General features: G+C 44.6%; 1 protein-coding gene across 11 annotated transcripts in view; it reads left to right on the forward strand.

Moving 5' to 3' along the window:
* Positions 1–2,218: 2,218 nt before the first annotated feature.
* Positions 2,219–22,017, forward strand: part of GRM7 (glutamate metabotropic receptor 7) — a 538,586-nt gene continuing 518,787 nt past the window's right edge. For 5 of the 11 annotated variants that reach the window (XM_073351193.1, XM_073351189.1, XM_073351192.1 and 2 more), the window contains exon 1: positions 2,219–2,958. In XM_073351193.1, the coding sequence (XP_073207294.1) occupies positions 2,380–2,958 (579 nt within the window). In that variant the 5' untranslated portion in view covers positions 2,219–2,379. Of the gene's footprint in view, positions 2,959–5,478; positions 5,501–6,530; positions 7,027–14,574; positions 14,776–15,447; positions 15,469–16,408; positions 16,479–22,017 lie in introns of those variants that run through there. The other 6 variants (XM_073351194.1, XM_073351200.1, XM_073351195.1 and 3 more) reach the window with 6 other exon arrangements.

A 22,017-nucleotide genomic window follows, 5' to 3' on the forward strand; every position in this document is an offset into this window, starting at 1 on the left:
GAGGGTCTAGGGGTGTGTGGCTTTTTAAAGTTTTTTTTATTCATAACCAGATAATATGAAATCACAAGAAGTTATATTTGTCCCAGAACCTGGATCCTCCCAAATTTTAGCCCCAAACATCCTATTCAAAAAATCCACCTCAATCCTGCTGGGTCCTGCCCTTTCTGACCCTGTTTTCCAAATTTCGCCATGTGAAGAGAGCAATGTATCTTTCCAGGAAATTCTGGACCCTCAAGAGCATCAGCTACATATCTATCTAGCACCTGAACCCATCATTTTTTTGCTAAATGCTACTGTTTAAATAGAGTAAAAATGTAGCAGTTACTAGTGCACCCAAAAATGCAGACCATGTTCCAAATTAGTGCACGTGTTCAGCATCCAAATCCTCTCCATTTCAGAAATCTAATCTCTGAATTACTCTCGGATCTAGACCCCAGTTCATCCAATCCTTGTATTCGATGCACTGAGGTACCCCCCTCCCCACCCACCCCTGCTTCAAAGGCATCTAGAGATGTAAAAATCCACTTTCCATTGAAAATTTATGAAAGACATGTCTGAATCTCCTAGACTGCTTTGAAAATATCAATCAAGAGTTTGGTTAAAACCATATTTAATATGATCATTCACATCTGCTAGCCCAGTTTTACTGAAATATTTCAATTTTATGGGATGAAATGTGGCAGTATCAGAGGGTTGAGAAGAATGTCAGCTATGGGTTGCCGAGGCTTCATTGAAAGGCAGTGTATTGGATACAGATTATCTGCTGGCTAGCTAAAGGTAAAAATTGGGGGATCTAGGTGGGGGAAAATGGACACAACCCTGCTGTAGCTGCACCCATCCTGGATTTGTCAAGTGCTCCTGTACCAGGATGTATCTGGGCCAGATTATTGTAGTGGACTAGAAGCAGCTATACGTGTAGTCTAATTATGCAATAGACTTTTATGGTAGAGTTTTATGGCAAAAAATGTTCTGGATCTGGCAAGACCCAGGTGCCATAAATATATTTTGAATCACTCTTGCACTGGGAAAGTGTCAGAACATGGATTTGTCTGGTTTAGGAGGAGTGGTGAGATGTCTGTGTACTTTGACAATTTAAGGGACGGCACTTAAAAATGATATGCTCCAACAGGCTCCAGGTGCTGGATATGTGGTGTTTTGTGGGGGACAAAGAGGGACTGTGGAGTAGGGATGCTTCAGGCTCTGGATTTCTGTTGTGAAATTGGAGCAACTGCACTTCAATTTTTCGGTTACTCTAAAAAACCGAAACCCTACGTGCCAGATGTTTTGGGACCAAATATTAGTAGAATCCAGGTACCAGGCATATGTTGTGTTGCGGTGGGTTTTTTTCCCATGTGCTGTTGGGCTGAGATACATCAGGGTTCTGATGATTCTCCTAGTGAAGTCGAAGCTGCCATACTTGTATTTTCTTTGAGGCCAAAACTTGCCAAGCTGGATCCAGGTACCAGAAAGAGATGTTTGTGGTGCTGTTATGCCAGGATGCATCAAGGTCAAGATTCTGTGTGCAGTAGAAGCAGCTACGCTTCATTACCATTTAGACAGTAGAATGGGGATGGCTGCTGCCAGAAACTGGCAGGATTCAACTATCAGATCCAGGTTTTTTGGTACCAGCACACTTTTTTTTTTTGGTGCCAGGCGGGGAGCAGAGAGCATGGAATCTGCCAGGATCAGGTTTTGGGGTGAGATCTAGCTATTTTTAATGCACTAGCAGCTGCTAGAGGTGCTCTCTGGATAGGCAGTGGAAAGTGGGGCTTGAGGGCCGTAACTGGGCAGCCCTGAGTGCCAGATGCAGGGTGTTTGTGACTAGATCCATCAGGGTCGGGGTTGTGTTTTCTTGGGAAGTAGAAGTGGCTGGGCTTTTCTATTTTCATGGTACTATTTGGGGCCAAAAATCACGAAGATCCAGCAGGGTGGAGCCAGCTATATTCCTTCCCCTCTCACAGCCCCCCTCCTACAAGCTGAAGATACCGAGAGGGCAGGGCACTGGCTGCGCGCTTCCCAGCGGGCGGCGGGGAGGAATTAAACCAAGAGCACGGGTGGAGAGGCTGCAGTAGGCGCTGAGCGCGACCTAGCCCAGCCTCGGGAGCCCCCCAGCCCCATCCCTCCCTCGCTGCCTCCGGTTACCTCAGCCCGCATCTCTGCGTAATGACGCGCCGGGAGAGCCGGGATGGGGAGGGTGAGAGCAGGAGGTGGGGAGAGTGGGAGGAGGAGAGCAGCCGAGCGACCCTTTAAAGCGATAGCAAACCCTTACCTTTCCCCAGTGCTGTGCCGCTGGAGAGGGCGGACGGCAGGAGACGGACCTTCCCACCCCATCCCCTCCCCACCCCACACACCGGCAGGGAATCTCCCCCTCCTCTGCCCATGAAGCCGCAGGGGTGCCCCGCTGGCCACGCCAGGGCATCTGGCCATCGCCCGAGCAGCGGCAGCACCATGATCCGGCTGGGGAGGCTCTTCCATCTCCTGACTTTGATCAAGTTGCCCTGCTGCCTGCTGGAGTTTCTCCTCTCTGCGGTGGCTCACGGGCAGGAGATGTACGCCCCCCACTCCATCCGGATAGAGGGAGACATCACCCTGGGGGGGCTCTTCCCCGTCCACGCCAAGGGACCCACCGGAGTGCCTTGCGGGGACATCAAGAAAGAGAACGGCATCCACCGGCTCGAGGCCATGCTGTACGCGCTGGACCAGATCAACAGCGACCCGGACCTGCTGCCCAACGTGACGCTGGGGGCTCGGATCTTGGACACTTGTTCCAGGGACACCTATGCCTTGGAGCAGTCGCTCACTTTTGTCCAGGCGCTGATCCAGAAGGACACCTCCGACGTGCGGTGCACCAATGGGGAACCACCGGTCTTTGTCAAGCCAGAGAAAGTGGTTGGAGTGATTGGGGCATCTGGAAGTTCAGTGTCCATTATGGTAGCGAACATCTTAAGGCTTTTCCAGGTAGGGGCTCCGGAGTCGTCAGTTTGTTTGGCAGTGGGGGTGGTGGTGGTGGTGGGGGGCTTAGTTTGGGTTTGTCATTGAAACGGATGGATTTATTGCTCCCTTCGTCATGTCTACTCTACTGTGGCTTCCCCACTGTACAGGGGTAGCAGGGGCTCGCAGAGTTGCGATGCACTTTTTACACTCTCCATTTTCATTTAGGTGTGTTTTTTTTCCCCTTTAATTCCCCTAAACATCGTTCCACTCCTACCCCCTACCTCTCTCTCTTAACAACGCCCCACCCCTCTCTATTCCACCGTGCATGACACTTTCTGGATTTATCGCCCCATTTGCAAGAAGCAATCCGTGGAAAAAAACAAGGCTGTGATTTAAATGGGTTTGCAGTAGAGTGAAATATGGCTCGGCAAACCCGCTTGTAAAAGGCAACAGAACAGGGGCGCGCGCACAAATGGTTTCAAACAGGAAATATGACAGGTTTTTGATGAGGACATGTTTTGGGTACCGCAGGTTCCGCCGAACAGCCCCCTGGATTAGTTTAGTATGAGTTACACGGGAATGAGAGTGCACATCGCCGCAACCAAATGCGTGTGTATGTATATAAGAGAGAGAATATGTGCATTTTTCATTTGATTTTTCTCCCCCATTATTTCACTTGCCTTTTAATTTCCACTCCTGTCACCACTTTACAGCTGCAGAAGTCGGTCTGTGTTTAAACATCTTCATCCAGCTAAACAATAAGCCATAGTTTGATCTACTTTAAATGACATTTTTCTCTTCCCAGCTGGTAGATAAACCAGAACTCCAGTTCCGAAATCACCTCGCGAGATTCATATATGGGAGGAAATGCAGAGGGATATATTTCAGTAACCCCCCCCCCCCCGAAAAACCCAGCCCTTGCAACTGAAACCCTTAAGTCCGTTTCAACCCCGGACTCTTTAAAACCCTGTCCAGACACGTAGCTGGGTAGCGCAGGGAGGATGTAGGGACAGCTCCTGCTGGATTGCTTCAGGCTTTAATTCCTCCTTCAAGTGCTAAAGGATGAGTTGAGAAGACGGATTAAAGGATTGGGGTGTGTGGATTGCTGCAGTGCTTCCCGTTTCTCTCCTCCCCGCTTCATTCAGATACATGCCCCCGTTATGTGAGTCCCTGCACTGAAATCCCCCTGCATGGGCCCATGCGCTGCTGTATTTAAGGATTCAAAGAGGCAAGTCTCTCCCCAAGTTTTTCCTTCTGGACTTGTATCCAGGCAGTTGCTTTTCTGCCGCCGCTTTGAAATCCCCCCATCTATGCGGCGAAGTGTGGATGGTGCTGGGGGGGGGGGGGGGGAGAGATAGCAAGTGATTTGATTAACCTAAAGCACAGCCTCTGCCAAAGAGTTCGGGAAGGGATCGGGCCCAGGGAGCGTCTCCATCATTAGGCGCTGCTTTTGGACAGGAGGCTGGATGATCCCTTTCTCTCTGAATGTGAGAGGGTCGGGGAGGCGAGCGTGAGCGGTCGTGGTACTGTGAGCGGCAGGGAGAAAAGCGCAAACCCGAGCTAGGCAGGGAGGGTGGAGCCAAAACGCCAAGCGCAGCAGGACCAGATCATTTTTAGTCCGCTTTGCAAATTGCAACTGTTCGTCCAGGGTGGAGGAGCCGAATCTCCTGGGGGGGGGGGGGGGGGGGCTGAGCTCTCGCCGCGCCGAAAGCGGGGGGGCTGGGCTGCAGGTAGAATAGATGCATCCACTTGTAGCGTGCAGGTTGGCTCACTGAGGCACCTCGCATTGTTTTACGCACCCCCCCCCCCCCCAGCGCCACTTCCCCGTTCTCCTTCGCCCCTGCGTTTTCCAGGTTCAGCCCTCGGAGGGATCGCATTGCATGAGTATCGGTATCGGCCTAGAAGGAGGGTGGGGGTGGCAGAGAGAGATCGTGTGTGTGTGTGTGGGGGGGGGGGGTGGATGGGAGTGTAATGCAGAAAGCCTGGCGAGCGCCCACATCGTTCAAAGGCTGTGCCCAGCCTGGCAGAGGGAAAGGGGGCGCGGGGGGCTGATGGAAAGGGTAGCTCGCCTCTAACCCGGTGCTGATCGCTCCGTGGTTCATAATGGTTTCCATCTCTCTCTCTCTCTCTCACACACACACCCCCCTCCCCGCCCAACAGGGAAGCGGGGAAGGCGCCTTCATCAGCCCTCAGGTTCCAGCGGCTGGCTCGGGTTCGGCTCGCGGTCGCCGGCCCATCCCGCCATGGGCGCTGTGTCGGGGGCGATCGCGGCGCTTCCGTGCCAGACGCCTCGGGCTTCCGACGGGGAAGCGTGAAGCGCTGCCAGTGACCCCCCCGCCAGACACATCATTGCTGGTACCGGGGTTTCTCGCGCCCCAGCCCAGCCCCAGCCCAGCCCCAGCCCTCCTCACGTTATTTTGCAACAGGCGAGTTTGTTTGTTTTTGTTTTTTTCCGGCTACAGACGCGGGAACTCCTGGCAAATTCACTTTTCTGTTTCAAGAACTCACGGGGGCTCCTTTCTTGCCATCTGGCTGCCAGGGGCAGTCGTCACCTACAAGGCACAAAGTGAGCCGCTGATCACTGCTGTCCCTGCCCCTCCTCCTCCCCTCCACGGATTGAGAGTTGGATCATCAGCATCAGCATCATTATTATTTTTGCCACACCTTGAAGAACACCGAGGAGCAATTTTTAGTTGAGATTCTCGTCTCCAGCCACCACAACCCCTCCCCCTCCCCCCCGCTCAAATTTAAGAAGTGGTACAAAATTGGATTTTAACTACAACACAGCATTAAAGCTGCAGATACAACAATAGAACGGCCCTTCGTAGTAACATCAGACCTGGTAGATCACACAACTGGCAGAAATACAAATAACCCGTGTGTGTGTGTGAGAGAGAGAGAATTAGATCTAGTGGAGGGGTTAATGCATTCAAGGCGTCTTACTGAATTATAACAGGGACTCAGTGAAAAATAAATGATCTCAAGCTACACTACAAATGCGAAACACTTCCTGTGGAGGATGCACATGAGAAAATGCCGAGGTCCTAGTTAAACAGTATTTGCTTTAGGCTTTCACAAGCAACTGTGTCAAAATCAACCAACCTACTTTATGCATCATTCCAAAGCAAATCTTGGTACTGTGCTCCTTCTATGTAGTGAAACAGTGTCTGTAAGATCTCCCGGTTTTGTTATGTAACTGAGTTTGAATGCATGCAATAACATCTAACTTACTCCTACATATTACAATGTATGTCCAGAATAACACAATTCAAGGATACCTTTAATCAAAGCATGCTAAAAACAGGAAGTTCTAAATATTGCTATGTAATTGTACTGACTACATATTTTACAGCGTTCTGCTTTGCTTAAACGGCTCCAATCGCACAGAAATCTATTCTCTCTCTCTCTCTCTCACTCTCAATATTTGTTGCATTTCAGAATATCTCATGTAGAGAGGATAGAATGGAAGATGTATATCTAAAAACAGGGTCGGAAGAAGGAAAATAGCCTAAATATGCAAACTAGCATTGGGTGGGGAGTAAGTTTATCTGGGGGGAGGGGAAGGGGGAGGTGGAATTGTGTCAGTTCCCCAAGCATCTTTAGCATGTGCACCCAGCACGTACTCCACAGATCACTGTAGGTTTCACCGACCTTGACAACATTACGGGGGTTATATTTTTAACATGGATGAACGGTTCTTGAACATTTATTTTATGCAGTAAGCACAAACAGGTTTTCCTCAGCATCATGCAGATCAGCTCTTTCTTTCCATCTGTTGAGGCTAGTGCAAAGAAAATTCCACTCATTAACGTTTCCATTTCCCTCACAGTATCTTAGGAGAGAACAGAGGATCTTGTATTGCACCCTTTATATTCAAACCATATGCATGCAGCCTATGCACAACTTGGTGCATATCACTAATGACTCCAGAGAGCTACATTTTGTGGTGTTCTCCCCCCTCGCCCCCGGGAGGAGATTATACATGGAATGAGGTGAATAAAGGTTAACGATGCAGGTTTCTGTACTGTGCCCTGGCGTCAGCTGTAGAGGTTGGGAACATCACAGATGATACCATCAGGTGCATCAGCTTGGGTAAACAGTGTTTTGAATGCTTCTCACTTTTAATTCATCCTTGCAGTTGCAGGTGGAGGATGCTATTTGGTGAAAAATGATGTGGGTGTATATACACTTGGCAATTAACTTGCTCATTTTCCTTATGTAATTAATAAAGACCTCTCCTTTCTCCCACTTGCATACCACTCTAAGAGCTTGTCTACCTGATGAGTTATTCTGGAATAGCTGTTTGTGATTTGTTGGCATCATGGAGTTCACTAACTTGGAAAAAGGGCATTTTTATTCCAGGATAAGAGCATTAAACACACAATGAATAGTTAATCTACGTTAAATTCACCATACCTTACCATGCATTACCAGTTGAGATGGGTTCCTAATCCTGTTATAGTTTTCTTTTCCCACAATCCTGTTAAGGCTTTCTTTTGTCCATGTATATATCCAAATGGTAAGCATGACATCATTAGTCTTTCTTACAGAGCACTGAAGTGTTTTTATAGAAATGGGAATATATTCAAAAGCATCTAAGGGACTTAAGGGCACAAGTCTCACTGATTTTTCAAAAGGATTGTGCTCCTAAATCCCTTAGTGATTTTGAAAGTCTCCCCCTTTTAGATGACCATTTCCAAAAGAATTAGTATTAGTAAGGACAGTTCATCTATCACTGATTTACACCATCGTTAGAACGATAGTATGAGTAGACTGGATATTTTATATTTAGGATACCATGAGCTGTATTCTTATTCCAGATCCAAGCACAGATCCCTCAGAAGTCCAAAAGCAGCATGAACATATTGGGCTAATATGCTCATTCTGATGAAGGGAAGCTCTCTCAGGGAAAGAGAGAGTGATGCACTAGTCAAAATTGGGTCACTACACTCCCTTTGAAGCATGCATGGAGATGGATCGTAGTCAGGCACAGGGAATAAAGGCAGTACATGTCCCATAAAACCACATCCTTCTATGATTTCTCATGCCAAATTCTGAGTGAAGTTTTGAGAGATGCAATCAGTTGCTCTCACACAAACGTAGCCATTAAAGAAGGCTGGATTTGTCATTAAGGCAGTGGACTGGAATTTAGATCTGGGTTCATTTGATGGCTTTCCACAGCCTTCCTAGGTGACCTTGGGCTAGGGAAAAATGTTCAAAAGTGCTGAGGTCCCATTTTCAACAGTGACTTAGGAACAGAGGAGTCTAAGAGTCATTCAAAGTCGGTGTGTCTTGAGACTAGGTGCCTAAATCACTTTTTGAAAATGGTGTACTGGCTCCTAAATCACTTAGGGACTTTTGAAGGTGTTAGTCTCTGCACTTTGGATTCCCTCTGTCTAGTGAATATAAAATACTTCCTTTCTCTCTGTGTAATGTCTTTCTATATTGTAAGGTTTTTTGGGGTTGGCATTGTCTCTTACTGTGTGAGTGCCTGGCACAATGGGTCCCTTATCTTTGGTAGGGACAGTAAACATTAATATCATATAAGATTTAGTAAACTTTGGACAATAATTGAATGGGTATACCTGATGCGGGGAATGTAAATATAAGTGCATATGTTAAATATGTCCTATTGATTTTGGACTAAAATTCTGTTAGGAAGTGCCAATAAAGATTATGGCAATTGTAAATTAAACTTCCAGTTTAAAAATAAAATAGGATCAGTTTGGAAAACTGTTTTGAAATGCATCATGAATTTCAAAACAGTGTTTTTATTTACACTTTATGTTGTATTACAACACTACTATTAGTCCTAATGGTACAAGGTAATATAATTTATTTCATTATGAACGTAGTGTCCATGAAAGTCAGTAACTATGTTGAAAAAATTACTAAATACTTTCACTAAATATGTAAAATGGATAATGAAATTATGTAGCATGGGGAAATCAACACTTTCTTTAAAACACATTGTAAAAATAACTTCTCTTAGAATCCACAAACATACTTAAAATTTTGAACTAAATTGTTGCCTTAGCTTCTGTCTTCAGCAAGTATAATTCCTGGTCAATAGACAGTTTTCTTTATCTAAATATCATCTTTCCTTACCAATATTAATTCTTTTGGAAATGGTCATCTAAAAGGGGGAGACTTTCAAAATCACTAAGGGATTTAGGAGCACAATCCTTTTGAAAATCAGTGAGACTTGTTCCCCTAAATCCCTTAAATGCTTTTGAATATATTCCCATTTCTGTAAACACGTCAGTGCTCTGTAAGAGAGACCAATGTTTTCATGCTTACCATTTGGATATATACATGAACAAAAGAAAGCCTTAACAGGATTGTAGGAAAGGAAAGCTATAACAGGGTAGGAACGCATCTCAACTGGAATACTAAGGTGAAAGTGGGTAAGGTAGGAAGGGTCATTTTAATTTATTAGATTTTTTCTTTTTCTTTTTTGAAGTAAAAGTATTAAGCATCAGAATAACTTGTCACACAGTGCCTGAATCAAAGCCTCGTAAAGTCAATAGAAGTCTTTTCCAGTGGAGTTTGGATCAGGCCTATGGCAACTTCCACAGTGTCTGTCCCTCCTCTGCTCTTTCTCCTTCATCTAACTGCTACTTTGTGATATTATCACTGGTTTAAGAATTGTGGATGATAGGTTCAGAGAGAGCCATCAAAAATGGAAGAGAAATCTAAAAGCAACTTACTCCTTGGAAAACTGGCAGTGGCTCTGCATGAACGAGATAGGGTTGGAGGCTCTGCAGCTTTTGGGTGGATGCGGCTGGAACTAGGGAAGAACCACTCTGTTCATTATGAGCTCTTGGCCTGTGCGAAGTAATGGTGACCCAGTCAGGGAGTTCCTATTGTATGTTTGCTGCCCCCCTCCTGAACAAGTGGGAAAACCGTGGTATAATGGCTCCTTAAGGAGTTCTGGGGATTAAGTGGAAGGGACTGGCCCTTTGAAGAACATACTAATCTTCCAGACAATTTCCCCTCCGATATTGGAGCATCTGTGTGGTTTGGAAAGATGATTCCTATGTTTGTTTTAAATTAGATTGTATAGTGCCTGTTTAATGTGCTTTCACAAAGCCCCTTGCACCTATTGCTAAGGTATTTAGAACTTCACAAATTGAGACTGAGTTTTCCTTCATATCTTTGCTTTTCTCATCATTTCCAGTGGGGAAACATGATATTGGTCCATACACTTTGATCCTGAAATCAGATCTGCACAGGGGGAGCCCTGCATGCATGCAGAGTCCCATCTGATTGGATTTGAGTTAACAATACAAATAATATGCCAAATTACTAATTTGAATGAATCTACTGGATTATGCATTCTTCAGGGCAGGGACGGAATCATCCTCTGACTGGAAAGTACCTAGCCTATTTTTAATCAACATTTTTTTTTTTTTTTGAATCCTGCTCAGAAGTCTTTCCAGACATTTTTGTAAAGGAGATAATTCAATAACTTCAAAACTACTTCAATAAAGTTTTGAGTATTGTACAATTTTCATTTTTTGACTAAACCATGAAAATGTTTTAGTTTTAAAGCCCGTGAAATGGAATCAAATTCAACATCTTGCCATTTTTCACCAAATTGTGTTCTCATTTTTCAACAAGCTATGTTCTCCGTCTTAAGTGCTTTTCCTTGTTTTTACTGTTCTACCTAAATAATTTTAACAAGATGAGGTAATGAACATATTTTACTCTATTATTGTTTACTCTGTTTTTCTAGGTGCTGTACAGAGTAAAAGACAATCCTTGCCCCCAAAGAGTTGGCAATCTTGGATGCCAAGTTACAGGTGGATGAAATTAACAGATGGGACAGAGTTTAGGGTCAGAGTAACATGAACATATTTTTTCATAGACTAGCTATGTGCAGTATTTTGGCACGAACGCTTATTTTGTTGTTAATAGAGTCAAAGAAGCATATCAGTAGCAGTAGTTTCAGCTAGCCACCAGCATAGCAGTTGTCAGCTGACAGCCGTCTGTAGACTTCATGGTACAAACAAGTCTTTAGAAGGGATTTGGGGGAAGATATGGTAGTGGCTTTAGAGGATTTTTTTTCAGGGGGGGACATTGCATGTATAAGGGGTGGCATGGAAGAAAGGTGATGGTGCATGCAGGAGAAAAGGTCAAGCAGTTGATTAAGGCTGACATAATTGGCAGAGTCAGGGCATCCATTGATGATGGAGATGTGGGAATTAAAAGGTAGCAGTTCATTCAGTGAAAATATATATTCAGCAAACAAAATTGTGCAATTTCTTCACTTCAAAGAATACATTGGTAAAGTGACCAATTTGAAATGTCATGTAGACAGGAGTCATTTTAAAACATTAATTTTCATAAAGAATATTCACATTTTGAGCCCCACAATGCCAACAGTATAAAACTACATAGCACATTTCATATTTTATCTGAGTAATCAGTTTTGCCTGAAGGCATTAAAACCTTCCAACACAATACACTGAATCATATCAGATGCCACTATTTCTATTGTTAGTATATGCAAATTAATCTCAACATGACAATATAGAGTATCCCAGGGATAGGAATATGATGAATTTGATCATAATATTGGAAGATCTGAAGCATGTAATTAGAGCAATTTGAATAGCAAGGTATTCAATAAATTCACAGTAATAGGACAGAGGGTAGGCATTCTGGGCAAAGTGATTTTCCTCACAAAATTCTACACTGGTTTCATAATAACAGATTCTGCTCTGTTACATCGGTGTAAATCTGGACTGATTCCCCTGAAGGCAACAGTTACACTGGTGAAAATCCAGAGTAACAGGGAGGAGGGGGAAGGTCATAGCGCCACATAGGCCCTAATCCTGCAAAGACTTAATCACATGGTTGACTTTAAGCATGAGTTAGTCCCATTCAGTTTGTGAGACTACTCATTTGTATAGCATTAAGCATGTGAGTAAGTCGTTTCAGGTTCTGATCCTTATGCGGAATTGTGAACACACTCCACTCAAAACTCTGGCCCCTCCATGCTAGGTAAAGGGGGTGGAGCAGCTTAAAGGGGCTCTGAAAGTCCTGGTTCCAGCTGAGCAAGGATCCCCCAGTGCAGGAGCTATGAAAGGCAGCCATATAGACTGTTTTCTGAAGACCTCCTTGCAAGTCCTGGCACAGGGGACTAGGAGGTGGGGAGGAGAGTGTCAAGGGCACTCACAAGCAGTGCTGTGGAGATCCTGAGGAGCCTGAGGAAGCTGTTGTAAGTTAGTTAGCTCTTTAGCAGTATCTAAATTATAACAGGGACCAGCCCCTGGAGCAGTTTAGAATGTGGAACGTGTAAAGGTGACTTTGTCCTTCCTCCCTCTGGGTTGCATGTGACCTGCTGGGCATCTTAGAGACCCAGCACAGAATCTCTCCCATAAATCTTAGTTGTGTGGAGCAACTCTTTCTATTTCAAAGCCATTCTCTTCGTCCACACAACTGTGCTCACATCTTGCAGATACTAGCAGGAAGGTCTTTTGTTCTGAAAGAGATAGGGAGAAAAGGTGACTTTGTGGCTGAACTGGGGCTAGAAAAAGATTCAAACTGACTGATTTCAAAAATAACAGGCTTGGGTTAGAAGTTCCTCCTCTCTGAAAACCCCTCTGCTCTCAGACAGGCCTTTAATGTCTACTACAGTTCTGAGTCTCCATGAAGTAACGCAGAATCTTTGCACAGATGGTACAGCCCAAGCTCGCTGAGGCTGGGCTTCCATGACCTATTTTATTTTGTAACTCAGGGACTATTGAGCATGTTAGCACTTGTGTGAGGTTGTGATGTCAAGGCTTGTGAGTGTTATGCTTTATAATTACAGAACCTGATAGACACCAACGCACATGTGTATTGTGATCTGACACCAGCTAGTCTGTCCGTGTATCCTTAGCGTGCGTGCGTGTGTGTTTGACTGGGAGAAATTTGCTTCCTAAAACTAGGCTGATACAGAATGGTAGCGAGGTCATCAGTTTTGGGGCCATCTCTCAATTCTTCTGAGGGTCAGCACTTCCTTGGATATCTTCCTTGATGTTTAACGTTACATTTTTAAATAGACTCTAACTGCTGCAGCAGCACACTACCAGACTCTTCTCTAACGTAGCGTGGCTTATAGTTTGACCATTGATACTTTTGCTGTGTCATTTTCAGGTCACTAAGGCAAGGATTAGCATATTATGTTAAGGCATGTGTTGCAAAGGGAGTATTTAGTGACTTTCTGGATGAAGGGGCATTACAAGCAAAAGTCTTTGGAGTATTTTAAAATGAATACTTAATTATGCGCGTGCGCGCGCACACACAAAAAGCAAGCTCTCGTAGTGCTCTTACTTAAAGATTACCTTTCTCCTTGCGTTGTGATCATCTGAGGCACTTGAACTAACAGGCTTCTGATTTAAATGGGAAGGGAGCTGTGGCTTTAGCAGGAGACGCTTGGTTCTGAAACTCATTCCCCCTGTTTGCTGTGACAGATAACATCTCTTAGCCCTTGCTGTGTGCCCTAAATGGTAAGTTCTCTCCAAGGGCAGAGTGAGTGGGTGGGAAGATTGTTTGGGGAGTTAGAAAGGTATTTCTGTTTATCTAGCTACGCTTACGCTGTTGTAAGATGCATACTTGTGGCTGTAAAGACAAGGTGGGCAATCTATTTTATTGTGCCAACAGAAGTTGGTGAGAGACAAGCTTACAGAGAGCCCTTCTTGAGGTCTGGGAAATGTACTCTGTGTCACAGCTAAATGCAATGTGGAATGAATTGTTTGGCATAAGTAGTTAACACACACTTCAGGGGACTGTTGAAGGTGAAGTGGCCCATTTACACACACCCCTGTTCCTCCTCCCCCCCCCCCCCCCGTCATGGGAGGGGGGGACGAAAAAGATGCAAGATGCAGTTAATGGTTTATAGATTGGATTCATGGCTTGCTACAGCAGTTTCTTTATTCAATCCATGAATTTGTCATTTTAGCAGAGTTATGAATTTAAGCTCCCAGACTTGTGTTGTGCAGGTTTCCTTTGAGGACTGAGAGGTTGGATACAGTGATGGCTTTGTGAGAAGTGTTCACTCTCAGGTGATATGGTTGTGATAGGCATGTGTAGAACCCATGGATTTCAAAAGGGGTGTTGTTGGGGTGGTGGGTGTTGATCATCATAGCAGTAGAGATCTCTACAGGTTCTGGTGGGGGCTGGTGCCTCTGAGTTGGTGGTCTTGGTCTGTGGAGAGCTTTTTGATAAGCTCATGAGAGGTTAGAGGGTTGTTTGAAGGCCTCATCCAACTTGTATTTCTCATATCCTGGGAACAACACTGAATAGTTGTGGCTAGCATTTTGGTTTTTGTTAACAAATTGAAGGAAATTTGAGCCAGAAGCCTTATTAAAAAACGCAGTCAATTGTGAACTGAGTGAGCAGACAACAGGCAAACAGAGGGAGTTCACCTAGGGGAGATCCCACCGAGGTGTGTTTTATGGTTTTTTTTGCCTTTCAGGCTTCTGTGAGCAGTAAATGCAACATCTGAAGAGGCTCTTAGAAGGAAGACAATATGGATAGTGAGTGATCCGCTGTTGTGACCTGCATAGGATGTGCCATGTTTGTCTTTCTCTCAAAAGACAAAAGTGACTTCGTCTGTACAAAGTACAAGCTGGTCTCCATATTGGAAGAGCAGGTTAAAGGACTAGAGACTCAAGTATCAACCTGCGTTGCATCAGAGAGAATGAAGATTTTCTGGATAGAAGTCAGCGTTTGGTACTGCAGGCACAGCATGCGGAAGAATCAGAGAGGGCACTGCAGAACAGGGAAGAAAATTGGCAGCATGTGACCTCCAGAAGAAGAAGAAAGAGGAGAACCACAATGCAGATAGAGGTAAGAAACCATTTTCAGGCTCTCTGCACAGGTACTATGGCAGAGAATGGTTTGGAAGAGTCATCTGAGGGAAAGGATCAGAAGGAGACTCCACTGACAAGAAGGCATGGGATGCATTGTTCTAGGGATGGGGTTTCCATGACCACCACTTCCAAGAGGGGGAGATGGCTGGTGGTGGCCAGGGACTCCTTCCTAAGGGGGACGGAGTCATCCGTCTGCTGTCTAGACCAGGAAACTCGAAGTGTGCTGCTTATCTGGAGCTAGAATTCAGGATCTGATGGAGTCTCTGCCGAGGAAGCCCTCAGACTGCTATCCCTTCCTACTTCTCCACATGTGCACCAATGATACTGCCAAGAATGACTTTGAGTGGGTCACGGCAGACTGTGTCTCTGGGAAGAAGGTTAAAGGAGTTTGAGGTGCAAGTCGTGTTCTTGTCCATCCTCTCTGTTGAAGGAAAAGGCCCAGGTAGGACCATCGAATTGTGGAAGTAAATGTGTGGTTACACAGGTGGTGTCGGAGAGAGGGCTTTGGATTCTTCAACCATGGGATGTTCTTCCAGGAAGAAGGATTGCTAGGAAGAGATGGGATCTACCTAATGAAGACAGGGAAGAGCATCTTTGCAGGCAGGCTTGCTAACTTAGTGAGGAGGGCTTTAAACTAGGTTCACCGGGTGATAGAGACTTATTCTCTGAGGTAAGTGGGGAAGTGGGATAACAGGAGGAAACATAATGAGGAGGGCGCAAGAAGTGAGGCCTCCTGATTCATAGTGAGAAAGAAGGGCAATTGGCTAATTATCTTAGGTGCCCGTACACAAAGCCTGGGAAAGAAGCAGAAGGAACTGAAGTCTTGGCACAGTCAAGGAACTATGATGTGATTGGAATAACAAACTTGGTGGGGTAACTCACGTGACTGGAGCACGGTCATGGATGGATATAAACTGTTCAGGAAGGACAGGCGAGGGAGAAAAGGTGGAGGAGTTGCACTGTAAGTAAGAGCAGTATGATTGCTCAGAGCTCTAATATGAAACTGGAGAAAAGCCTGTTGAGAATCTTTGGGTTAAGTTTTAGAGGCGAGAGCACCAAGTATGATGTCATGGTGAGCATCTTCTATAGACCACTAGACCAGAAGGATGAGATAGACAAGGCTTTCTTAGGACAACTAACAAGTTTTCACATCACAGGCCCTGGTTCTCGTGGGAGACTTAAATCATAGAAGATTAGGTTTGGAAGAGAAGTCAGGAGGTCATCTAGTCCAACCCTCTGCCCAAAGCAGGACCAGCCCCAACTAAATCATCCCAGCCAGGGCATTGTCAAGCCGGGCCTTAAAAACCTCCAAGGATGGAGATTCCACCACCTCCCTAGGTAAACCATTCCAGTGCTTCACCACTCTCCTAGTGAAACAGGTTTCAGAGTAGCAGCCATGTTAGTCTATATCCACAAAAAGAAAAGGAGTACTTGTGACACCTTAGAGACTAACAAATATATTTGAGCGTAAGCTTTCATGAGTTACAGCTCACTTCATCAGATGCATCCCGGACGATTTAAAAAAGGCAAATATAGTGTCCATCTTTAAAAAAGGGAAAAGGAGAATCCAGGGAACTACAATCCCTGGAAAAATCATGGAGCAGGTGCTCAAGGAATCCATGTTGAAGCACTTGGAGGAGAGGAAGGTGATCAGGAACAGTCAAAATGGATTCACCAAGGGTAAGTCATGCCTGACCAACCTGATTGCCTTCTGTGATGAGAAAACTGACTCTGTGGATATGGGGAAAGCGGTGGATGTGATATATCTCAACTTTAGCAAAGCTTTTGATACGGTCTCTCACAGTATTCTTGCCAGCAAGTTAAAGAAGTATGGATTGGATGAATGGATTATAAAGTGGATAGAAAGCTGGCTAGATTGTCAGGCTCAATGGGTAGTGATCAATGGCTCGATGCCTAGTTGGCAGCTGGTATCAAGCAGAGTGCCCCAGGGGTTGGTTCTCGGGCAGGTTTTGTTCAACATCTTTGTTAATGATCTGGATGATGGGGTGAATTGCACCTCAGCAAGTTTGCGGATGACACTAAGCTGGGGGTGTAGAGGAAGATACCCTGGAGGGTAGGGATAGGGTCCAGAGTGACCTATACAAATTGGAGGATTGGGCCAAAAGAAATCTGAGGTTCAACAAGGACAAGTGCAGAGTCCTGCACTTAGGATGGAGGGATCCCATGCACTGCTACAGGCTGTGGACTGACTGGCTAAGCAGCAGTTCTGCAGAAAAGGACCTGGGGATTACAGGGGAAGAGAAGCTGGATATGAATCAACAGTGTGACCTTGGTGCCAAGAAGGCTAACTGCATATTGGGCTGCATTAGTAGGAGCATTGCCAGCAGATCAAGGGAAGTGATTATTCCCCTCTATTTGGTGCTGGTGAGGCTACATGTGGAGTATTGTGTCCAGTTTTGGGTCCCCCAATTCAGAAAGGATGTGGACAAATTGGAGAAAGTCCAGTGGAGTGCAATGAAAATGATTAGGGGGCTGGGACACATGACTTATGAGGAGAGGCTGAGGGAACGAGGCTTATTTAGTCTGCAGAAGAGAAGAGTGGTGGTGGGGGGGAGGATTTGACAGCAGCATTCAACTACCTGAAGTGGGGTTCCAAAGAGGATGGACCTACGTTGTTCTCAGTGGTGGCAAATGACAGAACAAGGAGCGATGGTCTCAAGTTGCAGTGGGAGAGGTCTAGGTAGGATATAAGGAAAAACTATTCCACTAGGAGCATGGTGAAGCACTGGAATGGGTTACCTAGGGAGGTGGTGGAATCCCCATCTTTAAAGATTTTTAAGGCCCAGCTTGACAAAGCCCTGGCTGGGATGATTTAGTTGGTTTGAGCCAGGGGGTTGGACTAAGTGACCTCCTGACTTCTCTTACAATCCTAATTTTCTATGATAAATGAAAAATATATAGAACAAGTGAAGTGAAATAAATAAAATGGTAAGTTGACGTGTGTTAATGGTTAGTTGAAGGATAGCACTAACGAGGTCACTCATAGAAATAAGGCTGGGGAGCCAGTAAGAGCCCCTCCCCAATTCTCTGAATGAAGATCTGGATTCTGAGTGTGGAGGGGAGAGCAGAGTCTGTAAGTCCCCCGTTGGCGTGTTGGCAAGGATGGAATGGACAGGAGGTTGGCTATAGCTCTGTTTTCCCAATGTACCAATCAGCCTAGTTGGGCCAGCACAAGGTGAGAAGTAAATTAGTGTTCTGTGAAGGGTGTGTCAACTTACTCTTGCTCCGGGGAACAAAGACACAGGGCGGATGTGATTCAGAATCACAGTTCCTTCTCCTTCTCCTGAGATGGTGCAGCTGCACATCACCCCTAACACAGGGATAAATATGTATGGACATATCATATACATGTTACATACATAACATTATATACACATCTGTAGCCATATTGAGAGGAAATCTATGCTTTTATATAGTACTCTTTTATTTCAAAGTACTTTATGTACTGTAAAAAGCACCAGGGGATCTTTCTTCACAAATGGCCAGAACCTCAGTTTTACACTGGGTCTGGAAGATGCCATGTAATGCTATCTATCACCTTTCTATGGCATTGATTTCATGCTGACCTGGGGTATGGCTACACTGCAGCTGTAGGTGTAGTTTCCAGCGTGAGCAGACATGTTCATTACCTCTGACTGAGCTAGTTCACTAAAAAATAAGTGTGCCCATGGTGGCGTGTGTCAAGGGATGGGCTAACTGCTGTGAATATAATCCCATCTGTGACCCTGGGTAGGTACTTGGGTGGCTAACCCTTCCCAAATGTGGCTACACTTCTATATCTAATGTGCTAGCTAGATCAAAGCTAGTGATCGTATGTCTTCCCGAGCAGGAAATTATACCTCCAACGTGTGTGCAGATGTTCCTTTGGAGAGAAGTGTGCAATTCGTGGGTGTCCTTTGACACCTCATTTGCATCTGAGAACGGTTGGTATGACTGCACATAGAAGCCATAGCAGTAGCTTTAAAATATTGTTCCTCTGATGTGTTCGGATTGGTCTCTTAGACTTAAGATGAGTAAAACAAATCAATCTGTTTTGAGTTGTATTCTAGTTCTGCTCCACTGTATGATTATTTCATTTCTCTCTCTCTTCCCCCCCCACCCCCTTAAAATAAATTTCAGATGAACTAAAGTAGATTTTATAATCTGATTAAAGACAGCTTCACTCTAATTTTAAGACAAGACCATTTGAAAGACACTTATCAGTGCAGTACCTAAATTCAAAAGTCAGCTGCTGGCTCATTGGCTTACTGATTCCTGAGATGTCTGTCTGTCTGTCTGTCTGTCTCTCTCTCTCTGTAGATGTTATATCAGGCCTCAGAAGAGCCAAAAAATTGACAGCAGGTACCCGTTAAAAGGTGGAGCTGGTGCCAAACGGCTAGAAAATGTGGAGAAATGTACATCGTGATCACACTCATTTTGTTATTCTGTACAAATTACCTTACTGTATTGAGCAAGGGAGCGCTTTGCCACAGAGTATATACAAATGGCAATGCAGCCATAAAATAGAAGTGATCCTCCTGACTGAAACCCAGCCACTGGTTATAAAGTAACGAGAAGAAGTTTGTAAAATGCTGGCATGAGAAGTTCTCAGTCACTGTATTAAAAGGTTTCACCAGGCGAATGCTGCTTTCTTGAACTGGTAGAATAAGCATGCTTAAAGTGAGTCCTCTCATTTTTGGCCAAATCTTAAAGAATAGATTTTAAGAGGTTTTTATAGATTCACAAATGCTGGCTTTTCAGCTGTGGGTTTAATACCAGCTGGCAGCTGAGAAATGCCCATTTGATCAAAAACGTTAAGCTGAAGTTGAACTGAAAAATTACTAAGCCACTGTGGTCCAAGCTCTGCTCTCAGTAATGGTGACAAATCTATATTCACTGCTAACTTCATCAGAGGGATGTTAACAGCAGAATTTGGCCCTGTTGAAAAAGCAGCACTAAAGCACTCAATGTTTGCAGCACATGTGAGTGGTGAGTGCCTATTTATCAGACTCAAATAGTCTTTACTCCTGTTAGCACTGCAGAGTGCATATGTTGTAAAATAGGTTGGGATTCTATTGTCTTTTGCATCACTAAATACTATTTTAAAAGTCAAAGGATGGCTTTTCCAGCTAGCTCTGAAAACTCAACCCACAATCTGAAACTCAGCTGTGAGCAGCCTCTGCCACCATTGACAGCGACAAAGATTTTGCAAGTTTTGGGTCTGGAAATAATGGTGAAAGAAGGGATGTGGAACCCCACATGTGATTATTACAGGAGCAGTTTCTTGATGCAGCCACATATGGGCACTAACCCTGAAGTCCTTACCAGGTGAAAATAAATAATGCATCTAAATCCTAATGCATTAGGGGACACAAGCCTTAAAGATAGGGGAAATTTCTTTCTAACCCACATGTGTAGATTGCCCGGCATCTCTGCTGGAAGCAGCTGGTACTGGCTGCTATCAGTGAGAAAATTGTAAACTAAATGGAGCATTGGTCTGATCTATTGTTCCAATGCTCCAAACCTCCAGTTTGCTGGAGTAACAACATCAAGACTCAGTCCCTATTGACTAGCTAAGCCAGATAAAAATTGCTTCTATTATCCCCATAGGGACTATAGAATTCTAGGTTTAATATAATTTAAATCTAGTGCTGCTTAATTTTCACTTAGTTTTTTTTTAATGAGTAAAAAAAGTCAGAAAACCTAAGCCTTCAAAAGTCATTAAGTTTGGAGTTGAGGTATTTTACTCAACACATCCAGTTTTTACCTAGTTATTATGATACATTATCTAGGTACCATATGCATTATGCAGCATTGCCCATGGTTAGTCCTAACCTTTAAATATTACTTAACATAAGATGTTTGGTCAGTATATTTTTTCTTTTGATCTTGCTTCTGGTGTCATTTGAAGTCAATGTATGTTTTACTGTTGACTGCAAGCATTATAATCACAAGATTCTTCCGGCAACATCTATTCTGTTGTAGTTGTTCTCTTCTATTTCATGCCATTAATGCTCAACATTAGAAAAGCCATTCCAGGGTAAGAGAAGTCATTCTTATTGAGTAATAAAATTATCTGCAACTCTTTTGATTATTCTATTTCCACTTGGCTTTAGAAATAAAAGGCAGCAATAATAAACATGGAAGCAAACCTGTTTACAATATTAAAACATCACAAGCCAAGTTGTTCAAGAACCACTACCCACATCTGTTCTCAGATATTTTTGGTTAACCTGTAAGGTTGAACCCACCACTATAGAGAGGGCCTGCATAAATATGAAGCCCCAAATATGAAAAGTATGTGGCTCTTACTGCAAAACCTTCTTTGGTGGATTTCACTGCTAAGCCCAAAGTGTGGCAGACTGACATAGGTCCCTCTGTTCAAATTAAACTCTGTGGAGAGGCTTTTATGGGAGCCAGCCACCTGAAACACAGGTCAGGTTACCACAGAACAAGTCTTTGTTATGACCTCTGCAGGGCTAATGTGGAAGGGAGGCCATGTGGAGGCCCATGAAGCCTTGTTTATGCAGATTGGTGTCCCTGGAGTGCCACACTATCTGGGGTGGGGCGAAATGTCTACTATTCTAACCTACAAATTGGGGTAGTAGCAGAGCTCAGCCCTTGTTCTTGAGTGGGAGAAATTCGCCTTCTGGATAGAGAGAGAATTAATACTCAGGTTTTATGCGAGTGGAGTGAATTTCCCCATCCCCCCACCCCCCCGGCTGAGCTAGGGGCCTGATCATGAAAGGTGCAGTTTCTCCCACGAAGTGATGGATTCACTTGACATCCTTAGGTCTTGACATGTAACTGGTGTCAATGAGAGAATGGCAGGTCTTGTGCTTCTCACTGAAATCAACTTATCAGGCCCATATTCCTTCCAGAGTCTGACCTAAGTCAAAAAGGAAATGAAATGACATTGGAAAACTAGCTATGGAAAACATGCATGGTTATGCCTGAAGACGGGGTCTATTCACCTGAGTAGGGAGTGGAACATTGATCACAAGAGGTGTTCCAGGTACCTGCACTTGCTTGTGCATAGACTACAGAGCAGGCAACTCAGCTGGTGCATTATAATGGCAATGTCAGTCAGTGTTTCAGCACAGCTGCTTATTCAAACAGCATAAGGGAACTGTGCTGCAAGATGGTCAGTGCCTCCTGAGTCAGTAGCCAGAGAGGGGACTTGTGCCTTGTAGGTTTGTCTACTGGATTTCTCTTTTTT

This window comes from Lepidochelys kempii, chromosome 7 (genome assembly GCF_965140265.1).
Source record: "Lepidochelys kempii isolate rLepKem1 chromosome 7, rLepKem1.hap2, whole genome shotgun sequence".
NCBI lineage: Eukaryota > Metazoa > Chordata > Testudines > Cheloniidae > Lepidochelys > Lepidochelys kempii.